The following is a 20,760-nucleotide window of genomic DNA, read 5'->3' on the forward strand; positions in this document are numbered from 1 at the left end:
CTAAGTGTTGCTAACATGTTTTAGCATGTTTGTAGCATGTTGCTACCCTATTTACCACTTGTTGATACTTTTTAAAATGTTGCTATGCATCCATAACCGTATTAAACATGTCAGTTCCTGTTGCCAGCAGGTGGCGCTATGACTATAACTGAATATGGGCATGGGCATGTGTTCAGGCCAGGACTCTTATCAAACATGTTAAGTTTGGGGCAGATTGGATATTGTATGCCTGAGTTACAGTAACTTCCTGTTTCATTGTATTATTAGCATGCTTTAGCATCTTGGCTAAATGTTGCTAGCATGCTTTACTATGTTTGTAGCATGTTGAATATTAAGTTTGGGGCAGATTGGATATTGTATGCATGAGTTACAGCAATTTGTCTTTGTATTAATATCATGCTTTAGCTCTTAGCTAAGTGTTGCTAGCATGTTTTAACATGATTGTAGCGTGATGCTAGCCTATTTAAAACTTGCTAATGCTTTTTAATATGTTACTAGGACTCCGTAACACCGTTAAACATGTCACTTCCTGTTGTCAGCAGGTGGCGCTATGACTATAACTGAATATGGGCATGTATATATCTTCCGACCAGGACTCTTATCAAACATGTGAAGTTTGGGGCAGATTGGGCATTGTTTACATGAATTACGACAACTTTCTGTTTTATGTCTTTAACAACATGCTTTAGCACTAAGTGTTGCTAGCATGTTTGAGTATGTTTTTAACTAGTTTAGCACTCAATTGCTTTTTAGTGTGTTGCTATTAGTGTATCACAGTGTTAAACATGTCACTTCCTGTTAACAGTAGGTGGCGCTATGACTATACCTGAATATTGGCATGTAAAAGTGTTCAGACCAGGACTCTTATCAAACATGTTAAGTTTGGGGCAGATTGGACATTGTATGCCTGAGTTACAGTAACTTCCTGTTTCATTGCATTAGTAACATGCTTTAACACTTAGCTAAGTGTTGCTAACATGTTATAGCATGTTTGTAGCATGTTGCTACCCTATTTAACACTTGTTGATAGTTTAAAAATGTTGCTAGGCATCCACAACAGTATTAAACATGTGACTTCCTGTTGCCAGCAGGTGGCGCTATGACTATAACTGAATATGGGCATGGGCATGTGTTCAGGCCAGGACTCTTATCAAACATGTTAAGTTTGGGGCAGATTGGACATTGTATGCCTGAGTTAGAGTAACTTCCTGTTTCATTGTATTATTAGCATGCTTTAGCATATTAGCTAAGTGTTGCTAACATGCTTTACTATGTTCGTAGCATGTTGAATATTAAATTTGGGTCAGATTGGATATTGTGTGCATGAGTTACAGCAATTTTCTTTTTCTTTGTATTAATAGCATGCATTAGCTCTTAGCTAAGTGTTGCTAGCATGTTTTAGCATGATTGTAGCATGTTGCTACCCTATTTAAAACTTGCTAATGTTTTTTAATATGTTGCTAGGAGTCCGTAACAGTGTAAAACATGTCACTTCCTGTTGTCAGCAGGTGGCGCTATGACTATAACTGAATATGGGCACTGACATGTGTTCAGGACCAGACTCTTATCACACCTGTGAAGTTTGAGGCAGATCGGACATTGTTTGCCTGAGTTACAGCCACTTCCTTTTTCATGGGGACACGTCAAATTTTGTCAGGCCGCCACGGACACGCCCCTCGACGAAAACTCAAAAGCTTCGCAATTTAACATCGCAAGGGCCTTATGATAACACTCAGCAAATTTGAAGATGATCGGATAAAAACTGTAGGAGGAGTTCGTTAAAGTACGAGGCCTGAAAATGGCAAAAACTGCACAAAAATCGTACAGGAAATTCGATATAACGGACTTCCTGTTGGGTTTAGGATGTTGTACCAGGAGACTTTTTTGTAGGTATTGGTGTGCTACACCTGTGTACCGAGTTTCGTACATGTACGTGAAACGCAGCTCGAGGCGCACTCCGTTGAAATTTTATAGGTGGCGCTATCGAGCCATTTTGCCACACCCACTTCTGAAAACCATATCAGATGTAAATTTTCACCAGGACTGATGCGTGTGCAAAGTTTCATGAGTTTTCGAGCATGTTTAGGCCCTCAAAAAGACTTTTTACTTTGGAGAAGAAGAAGAAGAAGAAGAAGAAGAAGAAGAAGAAGAAGAAGAAGAAGAAGAAGAAGAAGAAGAAGAAGAAGAAGAAGAATAAAGAAGAAGAAGAAGAAACAGAGCAATTCCAATAGGGTCCTCGCACTGCAGTGCTCGGGCCCTAATAATAATAAACAGAGCAATTCCAATAGGGTCCTCGCACTGCAGTGCTCGGGCCCTAATAATAAACGGAGCAATTCCAATAGGGTCCTCGCACTGCAGTGCTCGGGCCCTAATAAACGGAGCAATTCCAATAGGGTCCTCGCACTGCAGTGCTCGGGCCCTAATAATAATAATAATAATAATAAACAGAGCAATTCCAATAGGGTCCTCGCACCACCGGTGCTCGGGCCCTAATAATAATAATAATAAACGGAGCAATTCCAATAGGGTCCTCGCACCACCGGTGCTCGGGCCCTAATAATACATGAAGTAAAAGGTAATAAAAATAAATTCAGGATTATATTTATAAAAAAAAAAATAATTCAGGATTATATTTATTTATTTACATATGAACAATATTTGTTTTATCAAGTCATTTATTTCTTTATTTTCCTATTACTACATTTATGTATATAAATTAACTACAATTATATAGTATAAATTAAACTACATGCCATTATGCTATAAAACCAATAGTAAACCGTTCAGAAAAATATCTCTGTTATTGCACAAGACTCCAATTTTGGAATTAGCCTTTTATGCGTTTTATAATAATTTTACAACTTTTATGGATGAAATAACAGAAATCATTAAAGGACAACACCATTTGAGATAACGGTACCAAACCAATGGTACTGTCATGCACAAGGCCTGTTTTTTTTTTTTTTTTTTTTTTAATTTCTTTTATATATATGTTACTGAATCCATATTTTTTATATGTTTAATATATGGTACCCATATGGATTTCGGTTCGGTTCAGATATCTTGCCACTTCAATGCATTTTTCAATTTTTTTTTTCAATTTTTTTTTTTTGAAATAAATTAACAAAATACTCCCGTAAACCTCTGTACACTGGAAACAGTGTGGTTTAGTATATGTCTGCTTAATTTTCCTTTTGAGAGAGGTATTATTTTTTCAATTTTTATGCAAAATAGAATGGGTTTCATTCATACTGGACGTCAGAGGGCGCCCTCGTGCAGTAAATTCACATATGCGTCAAAGAAGTATCACTGATTACGTTCCGTTCCAGCTTCTCTAATATGGATAAAGGCATCGCTATTGCTGTGAGTCTGTGACTGGATAAAAAGATATAACGTTAAATGTTTTGAATGATGAAATGTAAGGACAATAAACACTCGTCTGCAATAATATATGGTTTCTCTGTGTTCTTCAAGCCATCTCGTGTATTTTCATAAGCCATTGCTAATTGACATGCATTGAATATGAGTAACAGAATTTATCGTCTGCCTCATTCTGTGATGAGAATCCACATCAGATCACATAAAGAAGTTATTTCAAACTCAAACTGCCCACGAACACGAGCGTGTTCAAATATCTAATGTAAATTTTCAAAAAAAGTTTCAGAAAAAAGAAAAACCTCACATTTCAGCCTTGATAATAAAGAAAAGGGACAAGTCAAAATGCTAATTGATTTAATAAATTATATGCATTTTTTCTGTTCCATAAATAATCTAGATAACTGGTCTGAATTAAGCTTGTTTTTCATGCAAATTCGATCCATTTTTTGGCCAGACAAAAACTACACACAGTAGATTTACAGAGGCTTACATTTACATTCAGCTTGTATGACACTAGATGGCGCTTATGGAAATATTGAATTACAGCTGTTTGCCATGAACTCTGTGGATAAAGCAGCACTGCGATTAAGATATTACACTATAAGATTATTACACTACTTTGATATTACATGGAGCGAAGGTGAAAACAAAATGCCACTGAATCTTTTCTGAAGACAGAACCTTTAGAGCAGAGGTCACTGAACTTGCTCCTGGAGGACCGGTGTCCTGCAGAGTTTACCCCCAACTTTCCTCAACACGCTTGCTTGGAAGTTTCAAGCATACCGAGTAAGACCTTGATTAGCTGGCACCCTTTCATACAATAAGGCACTCTTGACATTTACCATTAAAATAACGCCAAAAACGGATTCAAATGAACTATGAAAACGAGAATAAAGTCGTAAAAGCTGCAGTCCATTTCTTACTGCTTAAAATGAACTTGTGTTTTTCCATGGGGATTGGCACCTATGCCTTTATCACTCTTTTAAAACATCTGCCGTCTTTTCACACAAAACAAAACTACTCTGCGTGCCGTGCGTGAATGAGACTGTTGCTTAAAATTGTGCTTTATGCTGTACAGTATTTATTTATCATCAGTTGTTCAAATCACATTAATCAAATATTAATTAAAACATGAAACAGGGAATTTTATCATGATTTATCATCAAACCGGTAATCTTTACATCCCTAATATGAGATCAGAAAATAACAAGCTTATAAAAACAATAACAATTGTAAAGCTTTTCAAACTCAAACTGCCCCAATATTACGAAGCACTTTTTTATACTGGTATTTTTATTTTAATTTTTTATATATATATTTTTATATTTCGTTCTTTCATTTCATGGCAGATAAAATAACATATTAATTGCCATAGCCAATTGCACTTAAGGGCTTTTGCATCTTTACTCTTCATCAATATAGAAAAAAACTGAAGGCATAATCTGACAAATTAGTCCTGTGTATCATAAGGAATAATAATTTGCATAATTTACAGTTGTTCTGATACCTTTATCTCCTTTAAGTGGGTACAGTATATTAAAACAACAAAAATTTTGAATTTTGAAAAACAGTTTCAGCACTTTATACAAAAATAAAGCCGCAATCTGAAGAAAAAACAAAACAAAAAAAAACACGAGCTTTGTGCATTATAGGAAATAATATTTATAGGTTTTTACAGTTAGTTTGATACCTTTATCTCAAACAGTGTCAGAGTTTAATGAATTTAAGTGGGTACAGTATATTAAACATGAAAATATGGTTTTAATACTGTATATATATAAAAAAAAAAGAAAAAAAAAGCCATAATCAGAAAAAAAACAAGCCTTGTGCATTACAGGGAATAATATTTAGAGATTTTTTACAGTTGTTTAGATACCTTTATCTCAAACAGTGTCAGAGTTTAATGAATTTAAGTGGGTACAGTTTATAAAACATAAGAAATATGGATTCAGTACCACATAAAAACAATAAAACCATAATCTGAAAAAAAAAAAAAAAAAAGCCTTGTGCATGACAGAGAATAACATTTATAGATTTTTAAAGTTGGGTTGAAACCTTTATATCAAATGATGTCAGTTTAATGATTTCAGTACTGTATATAAAAACTAAAAAAAATAAATATAACAAAAACATGCCTTGTGCATTATAGAAAATATAAGAAGATATGAAGATTTTTACAGTTGTTTAAATACCTTTATCTCAAACGGTGTCAGAGTTTAATGAATTTAAGTGGGTACAATATAATAAACTTATCAAAAACATGGATTCAATACCATATATAAAAACAATAAAGCAATATTCAAGTCTTGTGCAATAACAGGGATGTTTTTCTGAACATTTTATTAACAGTTTTATAGTATAATGTCATATAGTTGTTTCTATAGTTCTATAGTAATATATATATATATATATATATATATATATATATATATATATATATATATATATATATATATATATACACAGTACTGTGCAACAGTTTTAGGCCACTAGTATTTTCACCAGCTAAAAAATGGTTTAAAGTAAGTTATTTCTATCTTTTGCTGTAGTGTCAGTAAAAAATATTGGTTTACATTTCCAAACATTCTGTTTACCATTAATTGTAATAATCTAGTGAGATTTTTGTTTGCACAAGGAGTCTGACAACAGCCAGTGCTCCACACTGCCCTAATCTCATCATCATTCAGTCTTCCTGGAATCACATGAAGACACAGAACAAACTGAAACAGAGTAAATCTAGAAGAACTGTGGCAACGTTTTCAAGATGCTTCAAGAGACCTACCTGCAAAGCTACCTGAAAAATTTTGCGCAAGTGTAGGGCAAAAGCTGCTGTAAACACAAAGAATGGTCAGACCAAATGTTGATTTCATTTAGTTAATAGAAGGTAATTGATAAAGAAAATCTATTTATGACAGCATCCTCATTTACAGCATTTTTACACAAGTGCCTAAAACTTTTAACAGTGCTGCAGCTTTGGAGGTAGATTTCTTGAAGCATCCTGGAGACTTTGCCACAGTTCTTCTGGATTTAATCTGTCTGAGTTTGTTCTGTTTCTTCATGTCATTCCATTGACAGACTGGATGATGATGAGATCAGATCTCTGTGCAGAGCACTCGCTGTTGTCAGACTCCTTGCGCAAACAAAAATCTCACTGGATTATTACGATTAATGGCAAAATGAATGTTTGGAAATGTAATCTGATATTTCCTACTGACACACTACAGCAAAAGACCGATTTTAACTGACTTTAAACCATTTTATAGCTGATGAAAATACTAGTGGCCTAAGACTTTTGCACAGTACTGTGTGTATATATATATATATATATATATATATATATATATATATATATATACACATACATATACACACACGCATATATATAACGTCATATTTTTTTTTTTCTAGAAATTAAGTATTAGACATATAAAATGACATTTATGTCTATCTGACTTCATTTAGGCTAAAACGTAACAGGCGCAAAAAAGTTTTACTGATATGAAACTGAATGTCTAATGAATGTCAAACACTAAACCAACTTTACCGCAGTTCATCCACCTCATAGTCTCATCTCTCATCATAGTACACAAAACATAGTACACAGCAATGAGCATGCACCTGTCGGTTTACAAAACATGCCATAGTATGTTATAAAATATGTGACCAATATAAAATTGGTTCGACGTTTGACGTTGTATGTTAGACAGATATTCAGCCGCGAAAAACCTCAATACATTCTTAGTGAATGAGTGCAATTGTATACAAAATGTCTTATCTGAAAAGCATTAGAAGGTAGAACTGAACACACATTGCAGTTTATTTGTTTTAATCCTCATCGATATGTTGTAACGCATAAATGCTTTAGCAGCGGTGAGCTTGCGTTTAGGTCAGCTAGGGACCGTCTACAAAGTACATGTGAAAGACTAAAATGATTAATGGTTTCCCTTCTGAATGTTTTTTTAGTTAACAAAACAAGAGCAATTTGTGCACCAATGTGATAAAGATATAAAGACAAACACTTATAACCCTCACTTGCATTTAAATAAGAAATATTGTAAACAAGATATGTGATTGCGGTTATATATTATTACTAATAAATACAATGAATAAAAGCAAAACAATATTAAATATCATTATCATTCCATAATCCAGTGGTTATGCAGTAGGTTTATTCCAGCTCCTTGTGAGAACATTTTAATGTTCATTGTATTCACAGAACTATGACACCAAAAAGTTGTTATTGAAATAAACCAATAAATAAATTAATTTGAAATAAATACACTTCTGTATCACCTTCATGGTGTGTGTCTTGTTTCTGTTTTTATAAGAACATTTTTATATTTGTTTTGGTCACAGAACTATAACAGAACACATGCCATAGAAATTCAACAATTCAGTCAAAGCTGGCAAAAGTGTTTTGCCGTTGCATTGACTTGAATTTGAAAATCAATCTAAAAAAAAAAAAAAAAAAAAAAGAAAAAATATATATTTATGACACCGTTTTATATCACAACTTTAAAGGGTGTGTCTTGTTACAGATAGCAAACATTTTGGTGGTGGTTTTAGCCACAGAACTATAATAGAACACCCCAGCTAGGAATGTTATTGTTGTAATAATACTCAGAGAACATTATGTTCTGGTAATGTTTTCAATGGCAAGTTTTATTTTAGTTCCCAGAATATAAAAGGTAGAATAACATTCTCTAAAAACATTCTACAAATGTTTATTAATAACAACATTATCCTCTAACATTCTAATAGATTTAAGTGGGAAGCTTCACATTGGATATTGGATGTGGACTCAGATGATGCCCAGAAGTCAAATTTTGGTCGAAAGTAAAAACCCAACCTTTATTTACACAAGGTCTTATTGAGTTTAACACAGAAGTTTAAATGTCGATGTCCATTTGTAAGTAATAGTTTGGTTTGATGTCACCATTATGGTGAGAAGTGCTTGCTTTAGTTGGGCAAATTGACTCCTGACTTTCGAATGTTTTTGTCTAGCTGCTGTAGTTGTGTTTGTTTTGGCAAAAACAGCATGAGAACATGTGATCAGCTGATGGTCATCTATGATGATAGTAACATAGTGATCTGATTTCATATAGGCTAACTTGATTGTACACTGTGGCAACTCATCAGTTTTCAGAGCTATTATTTAGCAGACTTTTAATTAGATAAGTTTTAAAACCAACAAAGCTTCTTTGACACAAACATCAAGTATCAGTGTATGAATCTCAACAATGGTGACTTGCTGCAATGTATTATGGCTGCATCATACAAAACTCATCTAAGGCTCCCAGTATGCATTGCGGCATGAAGCATGTCACCATTGTTGAGATTCATACACTGATTCTTGATGTTTGTGTCTGTCAAAGCACTCAGTAGTTTAAAATGATTCTTGAACAGTGTTTTTTAAAAGAAGAAAAAAAATACAGGTAGAAATACAGATTATTTGATCAGAACATTGCTGGATTTTACACTGTTGAAGCACATTACTACAGTCACTAATATGAGCTTGATAACATAGATCAGACTCTAGATGTGATCAGACCACTACATGATGATATCATTAACATCAGTAAGTAATCAACATCACCTGACCACAGTTTTTCTTGCAGTTCTTGCCATAACAAACACAGTTACAACTGCTAGAAAAGACTGATTGGAAAGAGTCAAATTGTCCAACTAAAGCAAACGCTTCTCACCATATTGGTGACTTCAAACCAAACTATTACTTTCAATCAACATCCAAACCTCTGTTAATTTCAATAAAAACTTGTGTAAATGTATGACAGAAATAAAACCAATTTGGTTTATAATAAGTGAAGCTGGTAATGCTGTTTTTGGAGTTATTTAAAGACGCTGGAGCTTGACATCAAACAAAGGTTGGGTTTTCACCTTCAACCAAAATGTGACATCTGAGCAATGTAAGTCCACATCCAGTGTGATGGGAATCTTTATTAGAATGTTAGAGGATAATGTTCTAACAATGTTATCAATAAACATTTGTGGAATGTTTTTAGAAAATGTGATCCTTTTAGGAGAGAATATTATGGGAACTAAAATAAAACTTGCCACTGAAAACATTCCCAGAATATTAAATATTTCTAACTGGGACATACTATTAAAATAAAAGCAATACATAATTTAGTTAAAAATAAATACAATATTCTATCTCAGGTTTAAAGGCTGTCTTGTTACAGATTTAATAAAGAATATTTTGCAGTAGTTTTCATTGTCAAAAGTGATGCAGAAGTCACGCTATTGACATTTAAAAATAACTTGTGAAACCTTCCAGAGAGTGTCCTGTATTACTGCCCCCCAGAGGACGATACTGTTGATTTGACTGAGTTTGACATTCAACCTTATAAATTAATTTAAAATCAATACAGTCTTCTATCTTAACTTCAAAGGGTGTGTTTTGTTACTGGTTTCTAAAAGAACATTTTGGTGGTGGTTTTAGTCACATAACTATAGTAGAACACATACTATTGAAAATGAAACCAATGCATGAAGTAGTTTAAAATAAATCCAATCTTTTATCTCGGCTTCAAAGGCTGTGTCTTGTTACAGATTTAATAAAGAACATTTTGCAGTAGTTTTCATTGTCAAAAGTGATGCAGAAGTCACGATATTGACATTACAAAAATCGCTTGTGAAACCTTCCAAAGAGTGTCCTGTATTACTGCTCCCCAGAGGAACATACTGCTGTTTTGACTTTTGAGTTTGACATTCAAACTATAAATTAATTTAAAATCAATACAGTCTTCTATTTCAAATTCAAAAGATGTGTCTTGTTTCTGATTCTCAAATGCACATTTCAATTCAGGTTTTACTATCATATGTCATTCAGGACACATGCTATTAAATTAAAATTTAAATCTGTCAATAAATTAATTTAATTGCATGCAGTTTTTCATCACAACTTCAAAAGCTGTGTCTTGTTACTGGTTTCTAGAAGAATATTTTAATGTTGGTTTCAGACACAGAATTATAAGAAAACACATGCAACTCAAACTGAATTTACAATTCAATACATCAATTAGCAAAAAAAAAGGGTCTGTTTTGTTTCTTTAATAACACAAATTTTTTCTGGTTGTTTTGTTTTTGTTTTGACAAAAAAAAAAAACAGTCCATATATAGTATAGTATATATATAGTATAGTATATCCATATTATTGTATAGATATATATAATACATAATACATATATATAATACATAAATTATCATATGACTATGGAACAATACAAATTACGATGTAGCAAAATACAAAGTAGCTCTAGATATAAATAAACATACATACATAAATATTTCATTATGCATTACCACCACCTAAATAGTACAGTCTAGCACTCTTAAGAAAGGCAGTATATTATTCTAGGGTTTTTTTTTTTTTTAAAAAAAAAGGTACTGTACATTTGAGTAAAATTTTGGTCCCATATGTTATTTCAGTGATATGTAATATAGAAAAATTATTCAAACAGGAAATGATACTGCTCAATGAACACTGATATTAAAAAATAAAAAATAAATAAATAAATAAATAAATAAAATAATAATAAAAGGTATTTAAACAGCAAAAACCATGTTTAATAATTACAATTATTGGATGACTGCAACGGACAACCATGAAAAAATGAGAATTATTGAAAAAAAAAAAAGTTTTAATTAATTAATGTATTTATTTGTTTATTTAAATCATTTATTGTGGCGGGTAACGTTTAATTTTTTTATTCTAAGTAACAGTTGGTAAACAATAAATAAATATAAACATTTGCTCGCTGTCATACAAAGGGTCAATTTGACTCCACTACTGGGACTTAATCTGACTTACAGCTCCATGAAGAGACACAGTTGTGGTCAAAAGTTTACATAACCCCTGCAGAATCTGCAAAATGTTTTTTTTTTTTTTTTTTTAGAACTGTTCTCAAGTCCGAAAGTAAGACATTTTGCATCAAAGATGTTTACATATAGTCCACAAGACAAACTAATAGATGAAATACGTCAGAAGTTTCAGAAAAAAACCTATATGTTTCCCAGAAGACAAAATTACTACAGTTCACCCAAAGAGTTTGTGAGACCTGGAGATGTTTTCTGAAGAATATTGGACAGTTTAACTGCTCAAGACAAATAAAGGGAAAAAAAGGAGTTTACAGGATTTTTTAATGTTAAATTCAATAGCATGTGTCCTGAATAGGGCTGTAACGATAATCGCACGATGTCGTGAGGCGCGTTTAGTCAATGAAGCCGGTACTTTGATTAGTAGTAAGGCTCCATCACGTGCGTTCAGCTGGAGCGGCAAGTAATACACAGAGCCGTAAAGCACTGACAAGCTACGCCAAAATCGCGATTCGATTTTGCGCGCGATTTTGGCGTAGCTTGTCAGTGCTTTACGGCTCTGTGTATTACTTGCCGCTCCAGCTGAACGCACGTGATGGAGCTTTAAGTCTAATCAAAGTACCGGCTTCATTGACTAAACACGCCTCACGACATCGTGCGATTATCGTTACAGCCCTAGTCCTGAATGACATATGACAGTAAAACCTGAGCTGAAATGTTCATTTGTGAATTAGAAACAAGACACATCTTTTGAAGTTGAAATAGAAAACTGTATTGATTTTAAATAAATTTATAAGTTTGAATGTCAAACTCAGTTAAAACAACAGTATGTTCCTCTAGGGGGCAGTAATACAGGACTCTCTTTGAAAGGTTTCACAAGCTATTTTTAAATGTCAGTATGGTGACTTCTGCATCACTTTTGACAATGAAAACTACTGCAAAATGTTCTTTATGAAATCTGTGACAAGACACAGCCTTTGAAGCCGAGATAGAAGCTTGTATTTATTTTACCTAAATTATGTATTGCTTTCATTTTCAATAGTATGTGTTTTATTATAGTTGTGTGGCTAAAACCACCATCAAAATGTTCTTCTAGGAATCAGTAACAAGACACACCCTTTAGATTTGAGAAAGAAAACTGCAATCATTTTAAATGAATATATTAACAGATTTGAATTTAATTCAACAGCATGTATCCTGATTTACATATGACAGTAAAACTTGCATGGAAATGCTCTTTTAGTCCCAAGGAACAAGACACAGCCTTTGCAGTTAAAAACTGTATGCATTTTAAATGAATCTATTTAAATAGTTTGAATGTCAAACTCAGTCAAAACAACAGTATGTTCCTCTAGGGGGCAGTAATACAGGACACTCTTTGGAAGGTTTCGCGAAAAACCTTTTGAAATTTTGAAAGTGATTTTTAAATGTCAGTATCGTGACTTCTGCATCAGTTTTGACAATGAAAACTACTGCAAAATGTTCTTTATGAAATCTATAACAAGACACAGCCTTTGAAGCTGAGACAGAAGACTGTATTTATTTCAAACTAAATTTTGTATTGCTTTCATTTTCAATAGTATGTGTTGTATTATAGTTGTATGACTAAAACCACCACCAAAATGTTCTTATAGGAATCAGAAACAAGACACATTCTTTGAAGTTAAGATAGAAGAGTGTATGTACTTTACATTGATTGACCTACTCGTTGATATTTCAGCATCATGTGCAGTGTTATAGTTTTGTGAATAAAACCAACATTTAAATGTTCGTCTATGAACCAGTAAGAAGACACAGCCTTTGAAATTGAGATGGAATACTGTATGTTTCAAAAATGAATGTGTTAACAGATTCAAATTTAATTCAGTAGGGAACATCCTGATTTACATTTGATAGTGAAAGATGGCTGTAAATACTGATCTTTGAACAAGTAACAAGACACACCACCTGGAGTTTACATATCAATCTGTGTGCATTCTAAAATTAATTTATTTAAACTTCTGAATGTCAAATTTGGTCAAAACAAGTTCAGTATCTTCCTGTAGGGGGCGGTAAACTGCACAATCTTTGTCACGCTTTACAAGCTTTTTCTCAGTGGTTTCATTTCAATAACTTTTGTTGTGCTATAGATCTGTCAATAAAACATATCTAAATGTTCTTTTATGAACCAGTAATAACCCCTACACACCCCTTAAATTTGAGATTTATGTTTTATACATTTCACAAGTGAAGCATTTAGATGAAATAACTGTACTTTTGCTCTTCGTTTTGCACTTTGCAGACGGTCCCTATCCTGCACTATTACATTATAAGCTCTATCAGTTACAATACCTTAAGGCAGATTAAAACAAATAAAACATATTGTGTGTTCTCTTCTACATTAGGAAACAGTTAGAACACAGTATGTTTTTTGTCATTGTGCTCAATCGTTAAAGAACTATTGAAGATTTCCAAGGCTGAATCTCTGACAAATGTCAAACGTCAAACATCCAACCAACTTTATATGTGTGGACTGACTGCAAACGTTTTCTACCGATAAAGAGTTGCATTACCTGGGTGCTTATTCCAAGGTGCGTGAAGACGTAATCAAAGATGAGCTCCTGTATGTCAAAATTAACCACCAAGTTGCGATCGAACGCGCTCTTGAAAGTCCAACGGAGCGGCTCAAGATTCGGGATATCGTTTCCCACGTGCGCATCATTGCGAGCGGCTCCTCTGCTGCGCGCAGCTACTGATCTGAACACAAGCCGCGGCTGATCCAACTGGGAAACACCAGACGCCCAACCCGCGCGACACTGGAACGAGCCGTTATCTACTACTATCGGCGCCGGACATGGCTCCAAACATTCCCTCTCCACTGTGAATACTGGGTCGGGGAAACATTTATAATCCTCAAAAGTGTAAACGTTGCGTGGATTACTCATGGTACTGAACAACAACTGGGCGGGCAACTCTTGTATCTTCTTCGTCACCACGGATTGTTTGTGTACTTAGCTCATTAACGCCACCTGTAGTTCAGGGGCCGTTTCAAACGAAAGACAGAAGCGGTATCTGAATTCGCTTTGCTCGGACTCGACCCTACATAGCAAATAACAACTGAGACCATGAGGAAGTAGAAAATGAAAACGAGTGCGCGAAATTCTCATTATAAACGTCACGCCTACCCAACATCTGACCTTTTCATGTAATATTATCATAGGTCTCCAACTCTGCAATGTTTCTTTCCAACCTGCTTCACCACACCTGGCCTGTGACTTTTCTGGACTGAAGACCTTGCTTAGCCGGTTCAGGTGTGTTTGATTAGGGTTGGAGCAAAACAAGGAAGTTTGTCCCCAGGAGCAGGGCTGAAGACCTATAATAATACAATAGCCTACTATAATATATATAGAGGCCCGTTATTGCCACAGTTAAAAAAAATAATTCTGTAAGTCATAATGAGAAAGTTTATAAAAATTATATAAATAAATAAAATAAATATATATAATTGGGTAACCTCATTAATAACTGTATCTGTATAATTTTATATAATTATTGTATGTTATTTATTTATTTTATTTTTATTTTTTTTGAAGATCCATGTTTGTATTTCTGTGTTTTTATTAAATAATATTTATCTGTTCTGTGTAAATGAATTAAAGAGCACCTGTTGCATAAATCATAATTATCTGTCTAGTGTCTATAAGCAGGGCACACAGTATATTTTTATGAAATGTTTGCATTAACTAAAATAAAACCTTTAAATTCATAGTTATTTATTAGGATTAACCTTTTATAGCCTGTGTTGTCATCTGAAAATGGCCTAATGGTTAGAGAGTTGGGCTTGTTACCCGAAAGTCGCCAGTTGGAAGGTGGAAGAGCGCTGTTCATTTACGATCCCCACCTTCAATTCCTGCCAGTGCAGGAATCGAAGGTGGGGATTGTGAATTAACAGCTGTGAATGAACAGCGCTCTTTCCACAGAACCTCCAATTGCTCCCGTGTGTGTGCAGAACAAAACAACAAAATGAGCAAAACATATAGGCCTTTAAAAAAATCTTTACAACAGGGGAAAAAAAAAACAAACTGAGCCACCGACAACCACGCTTAGTCACAATTGTTTTTACTTGTGCAATAAAGTGAAATAGGGTGTTTAAAAAACAGTGACACGATACAACGTTCGGTTTAAAATCAGTGACAAGATACAACGTTTTGGTTTCCACGGAACTTCAGGCGGAGAGGAAGGAGCGAAAGAGAGGTGCCAAAGAAAAAAAACTTAACAAAAACAAAACAAAGAACCCCAACTAACTATAGTATTAAACCAGCATAAGCTAGCTATCAACAAAAGATACAAAACAAAACATCTTCAGCGCACAGGACGCCATAACTAAACTATACTTACTATCAAACGAAAAAGATACATAACAAGCACCATCTCTCTAAGCCTAGTGTGTCTATACAATAAAACACTACGTGATGAAAACATGCAGGTCGCGACCTGCTTACCTGGCTCCAGTGATGCGCGGGTCAATGTAAAAACAACCCGAACCCGACCGCCGTTTTCAACTAACCCGCCCACAACTCGGACCGCAAAAAAAAAGAAAATATTGTACCCGACCCGCTTCCTGACTCGCATTTTTTTCAAATGGTGCGCTCGCTGACGTGGTGCGCTCAGAGGTGCGGCGGCGAGAGCAGGCAGTTCTTGAGGCGACCCATTACGACGGCGTTTTAGTGGCACCTTAAAAAAAAAAAAAAACAAACAAAAAAATATATTCTAAGATTAAGAGATTAAACTCGTAATATTTCGAGAATAAACTCGAAACAACAAGAATAATGTCGAAATGTTAAGAGAATAAAGTCGAAATGTTACGAGAAAAAGTCGAAATATTTCGAGAAGTCAAAATATTTCGAGAATAAAGTCGAAATGTTACGAGAATAAAGTCGAAATATTTCGAGAATAAAGTCGAAATGTTACGAGAAAAAAGTCGAAATATTTCGAGAATAAAGTCGAAATATTACGAGAAAAATCACAGAATTGCGAGAAACTATGGATGTGGAGGATCTGGTTAAATCCTACTTTAGGTTAGGATTTAGCAATAAGGAAATTCTTTGTCTTTTGGCGCATCAGCGTCATCATTATGAGGATGATGATCAAATAAAGCAATCGATCCTGAAGGAGTTGAACACCGGCACGCTCGACGTCTCCGACGTCGCCAGTACTTCAGCCGGGGTCCCAACGCATTGTGGCATATGGATTCATATGATAAACTCAAGCCGTACGGCATTGCAATTAATGGTTGCATTGACAGCTTCAGTCGGTTTGTGTTGTGGATGGAAGCGTACAATACATTCACGTAAAAATTCGACTTTATTTTCGTAATTTTGACTTTTTTTTTTTTTTTTCAAAATACTACGATTTTAATCTCGTATTACTACGACTTTATTCTCGTAAGCTTTCGACTTTATCCTTGTAGTTTCGAGTTTATTCTCGAAATATTACGAGTTTAATCTCGTAATCTTAGATTTTTTTTTTTAAGGTGGCACTAAAACGCCGTCGTAACCCATCATTTTCCATTTCAGCTGTCTAGATACTGATGAATGCCAGTTTTGTGGCTATCAAATGTGTAAATAGCATCACAAGAAGTACACATGACAAAGCCAGCACTTTGGTCATCATCTTTCATTATTTCGGCAAATGTCTCCCACTCTTTGCTCTATTTGTGTATTTGCGGAGCTTCTACTCCCCAGTCTTCACCTTTTCTCTTGCCGCCTCCATCTCTACATGCAGACTGAGCTTGTGCGTCATCTTCGTGCCAGTAATATAGCCAATAATGTGTAGGCCTATGTATTTCATAGAAAATTGTGTCTAGTACTATATAAACTACAAAGGTTTAATTGGCATCTTTATTTCAAACGACCCGACCGACCGCGACCCGAATATCATTAAAAATATTTTTGGATGACTCGTAACCGCGGGTGACCGCGGGTACCCGCTCATTTTGGATCAACCCGCGCATCACTGCCTGGCTCACAACCCCTCCCGCCAGTACATGATGTTTTACACAATTGTTTACCAGAAGCGGCGCTTGGTTTTAAGTATAGCGAACACACTAAGACAAAACGAAACCGTCATCAAAGTGACCGACATGAACTTCCAACAATGAGCAATCCACAAGCTGAAAGTGCAGCAACTACAAAGACATCACACAGTCTCTCAGACTGGCTTCTCACAAGAGAAAACCGTCTTCACAGAGCAAAAGCCATCCTCAGCTGATTCGAACAGGTGTGTAACTTTTCTTTATGAACAATGATTGGTGGCGCGATCCCGTACGTCGCTGTCTTGCGTCACCGGATTGACAGGCAGTTCCTCCAATCAGGTTGCACACCTAAAACAAACAGTACACACGGACACACAACTAGAGATATGCAAGAATATGCAGAAAACACGTACGTAGCAGCGCATACGTAACAGCCTTCATTAAATATTTGACAAAGCTAGAGATAAAATGTTTTGCCAGTTATTGTTTTTTAAACTTTCATCCTCCACTTCAGAGTTTAGTGGACTAATATTCAATGACAGACAGACAAACTAGTAGGCCCATATAAAGTAATAAATAATGCATGTAGTTACCCTGTTCCACTCTATGAGTGAGTTAAATAAGTGCATGCCCAGATCTCCAATTCCTCTAACCAAGTTTCAACCTATATCCAACGTTATGATTACAATCAAATGTGTCGGCTGTATCGGTTGATTAGCCAACGTGATTTTGACGTTAAAGCAATGTTTTATTTTTGTAATAACATTCTGACCAAATAATGAACATTGATTGAACATCGAAATTTGATTGACGACCGACACTGACCTTTACAACCAAAAAACAACGCTGAATCAACATCTGCTTGCTATCTGGGTTTCTTGGATTTTTTGTGTATACATGTGTGTAAATGAGGGAAAGATATGTATTTTAACAAATGTGAATGGAATATTGGATTATTTGATGGTTTGAAAATATTACTATTGCATGTTACCTTGCAAAATTGTTCCATGTGCTGGAAATTAACAGGATAGTTCTAGGATAATTCTTGCATTTAATGTTTTTGTGGTTATTTATTGAACTGCCAGAGGATGGCTGCTAAGTAATAAATGAATTGTCATGAACATGGTAATATGGTTCATTTTAATGAAATCAAAATTAAATTGAAATTGTGATATATTTAAATCTTAAAAAAAAAAAAAACAGCATTGACAGGCATTTAAGCAAGCATATTAGGCTAATTGCAGTATATAAGGACAGATTTCTGTTTATTAAAATTGTATAATAAAAATACACACTAACTAATTAGTTAAATGTTAATTATTTTAACAAAATAAGAGGGATTATACAAAATGCATGTTATGTTTTTTAGTCTTGACCTGAATATTTTACATAAAACATTTACATATAGTCCACTATTATAGAGAAAATAATAGTTGAATTTATAAAAATGAGCCTGTCCAAAAGTTTATATATCCCCATGATTCTTTATACTGTGTTGTTACTGAAAGATCCACAGCTGTGTTTTTTTTTTTTAGTGCCCGCTGTTCTTCAGAAAATCCATCAGGTCCCACAAATTCTTTGGTTTTTCAGCATTGTTGTGTATCTGGACCCTTTCCAACAATGACTGTATGATTTTGAGATCCATCTTTTCACACTGAGGACAACTGAGGGACTCATATGCAACTAAATAAACTAAATAAAAACTTTCTGAATTTGAAGATCATTGTTAATTTATCTTCTGTAGCTTCTCAAGGGCAGTACTAAAAGAAAAAATATAATATTTAGGCCGCAAAAAAAAAAACAAAAAAAACAAAAAAAAACATTCTGTTCGAAATTTTACACCCCAATGCATATGTTTCCTTCGAAAGAATCAGTGAGCATTTGAACCTTCTGTAATAGTTGCAACTCTCAGAAAAAAAGGTACAAAAGCTGTTACTAAGACAGTGCCTTTTCAAAAGGTACATATTTGTACCTAAAGAGTCCATATTGGTCCCTTAAAGTACATATTAGTACCCAAAAGATACAAAAGTGTACCTTTTGATAAAGGTACTACCCCAGCCTTTGTACGTTTTTTCTAAGAGTGTATGGAAACATGTAAAGCATGTAAAGTTGACTACGTAAATAAAAAATAAAGTGTCATGAAGGAAAAGTAACATTACTGTTTTTCTCATCATAATTATAATAATGTAAAAATACAGATTTTTGAGTTTTAATATTCCTCATTACCACAACTTTGTTTAGAACATTTGGAGTTGTTTACTTTTAAATATGACACTGGACCACAAAACCAGTCATAAGGGTTAATTTTTTTTAAAATTGAGATTGGTATATGATACGACAATATTTGGCCGAGATACAACTATTTGAAAATCTGGAATCTGAGGGTGCAAAAAAATCGAAATACTGACAAAATCGCCTTTAAAGTCATCCAAATTAAGTTCTTAGCAATGCATATTACTAATCAAAAATTAGGTTTTTATATATTTACGATAGGAAATTTACAAAATATCTTCATGGAACATTACTTTTACTTAATATTCTAATGATTTTTGGCATAAAAGAAAAATTTTGAATTTTTGACCCATGTATTGTTGGCAGTTGCTACAGATGAAAAGTTTATTTGCAAAAACAGATAACTCAGTTTTTTTTAAAAATCATGTTTTTTATGATGTTACCATGTTTTTATTATGTTAGCTGTATTTTTTAGTTTTTTTTTTTTTTTTTTACCAAACTGCAGTTTGATTGAGATTAATTGGAATGCACAATAAAAGAACATGATTTTTGAAAATTGTTAAAAACTGAGTTATCCGTTTTTGCAAATGAACTCTTTAAATATACCCATGCTACTTACGACTGGTTTTGTGGTCCACGGTGACAAATAAGGTTTTATATTAACATAAATGTGCAACAGCCTTTAAAAGGCTTTGTCTCTGAAAGAGACATTATATATAAATATACACACACAATTTTTGTCAAAAACAACAATAGCATACGGTATGCTTTCTTAGGGAGGAAATGCTCCAAAACTCAACAAAGGGGACTTATACTGGAAGAAACATGAAAAGACCATGGCATGTTATGCATTGGAAATATCCACATCATAGACAACATGATAAACTTAACTGCAACTTACCTGTGAACTTACCTCCTATTTAAATCAAGTGTAAGGTCTTACTGTTGTGATTTGAGATGAATCATTTAATTCCTGTAGCTGTTCTGGTTAAAAATGTTATTCAAAATGGTTGAAAGTCACTTCATATAAAAGCATGTTTTCATATTAAACATTTGAACATTAAATATGTTTATGTTTTAATAGTCAGGACACTTGCATGCATCATTCAGCATTTACTTTGCACAGTTTTTTTTTATTTGTACACAGGATTGGGTTAAGGGTGAAGAGGATTTTGGGGAGGGACAATGATCTTCATTCAGAGGAGCGGTAGTGGCGGGTGTTCTTGTGGATCAACAAGTGCTTCAGTTTTGGATCGTTCCTATAGCGTTCCAGCAGCAACTCTTTATCTCTTCGCTCC

At 34.1% G+C, this 20,760-nt stretch overlaps 1 protein-coding gene across 2 annotated transcripts in view; it reads right to left on the reverse strand.

Moving 5' to 3' along the window:
* actr5 (actin related protein 5) overlaps positions 1 to 14,492 on the reverse strand; it is a 28,873-nt gene extending 14,381 nt beyond the window's left edge. The window contains exon 1 of one of the 2 annotated variants that reach the window (XM_051119893.1): positions 13,770 to 14,492. In XM_051119893.1, the coding sequence (XP_050975850.1) occupies positions 13,770 to 14,141 (372 nt within the window). In that variant the 5' untranslated portion in view covers positions 14,142 to 14,492. The remainder of the gene's footprint in view (positions 1 to 13,769) is intronic. The other variant, XM_051119892.1, reaches the window with a different exon arrangement.
* Between the last annotated feature and the right edge of the window lie 6,268 nt (positions 14,493 to 20,760).

Source organism: Labeo rohita, chromosome 9, assembly GCF_022985175.1.
Source record: "Labeo rohita strain BAU-BD-2019 chromosome 9, IGBB_LRoh.1.0, whole genome shotgun sequence".
Classification (NCBI taxonomy): Eukaryota; Metazoa; Chordata; class Actinopteri; order Cypriniformes; family Cyprinidae; genus Labeo; species Labeo rohita.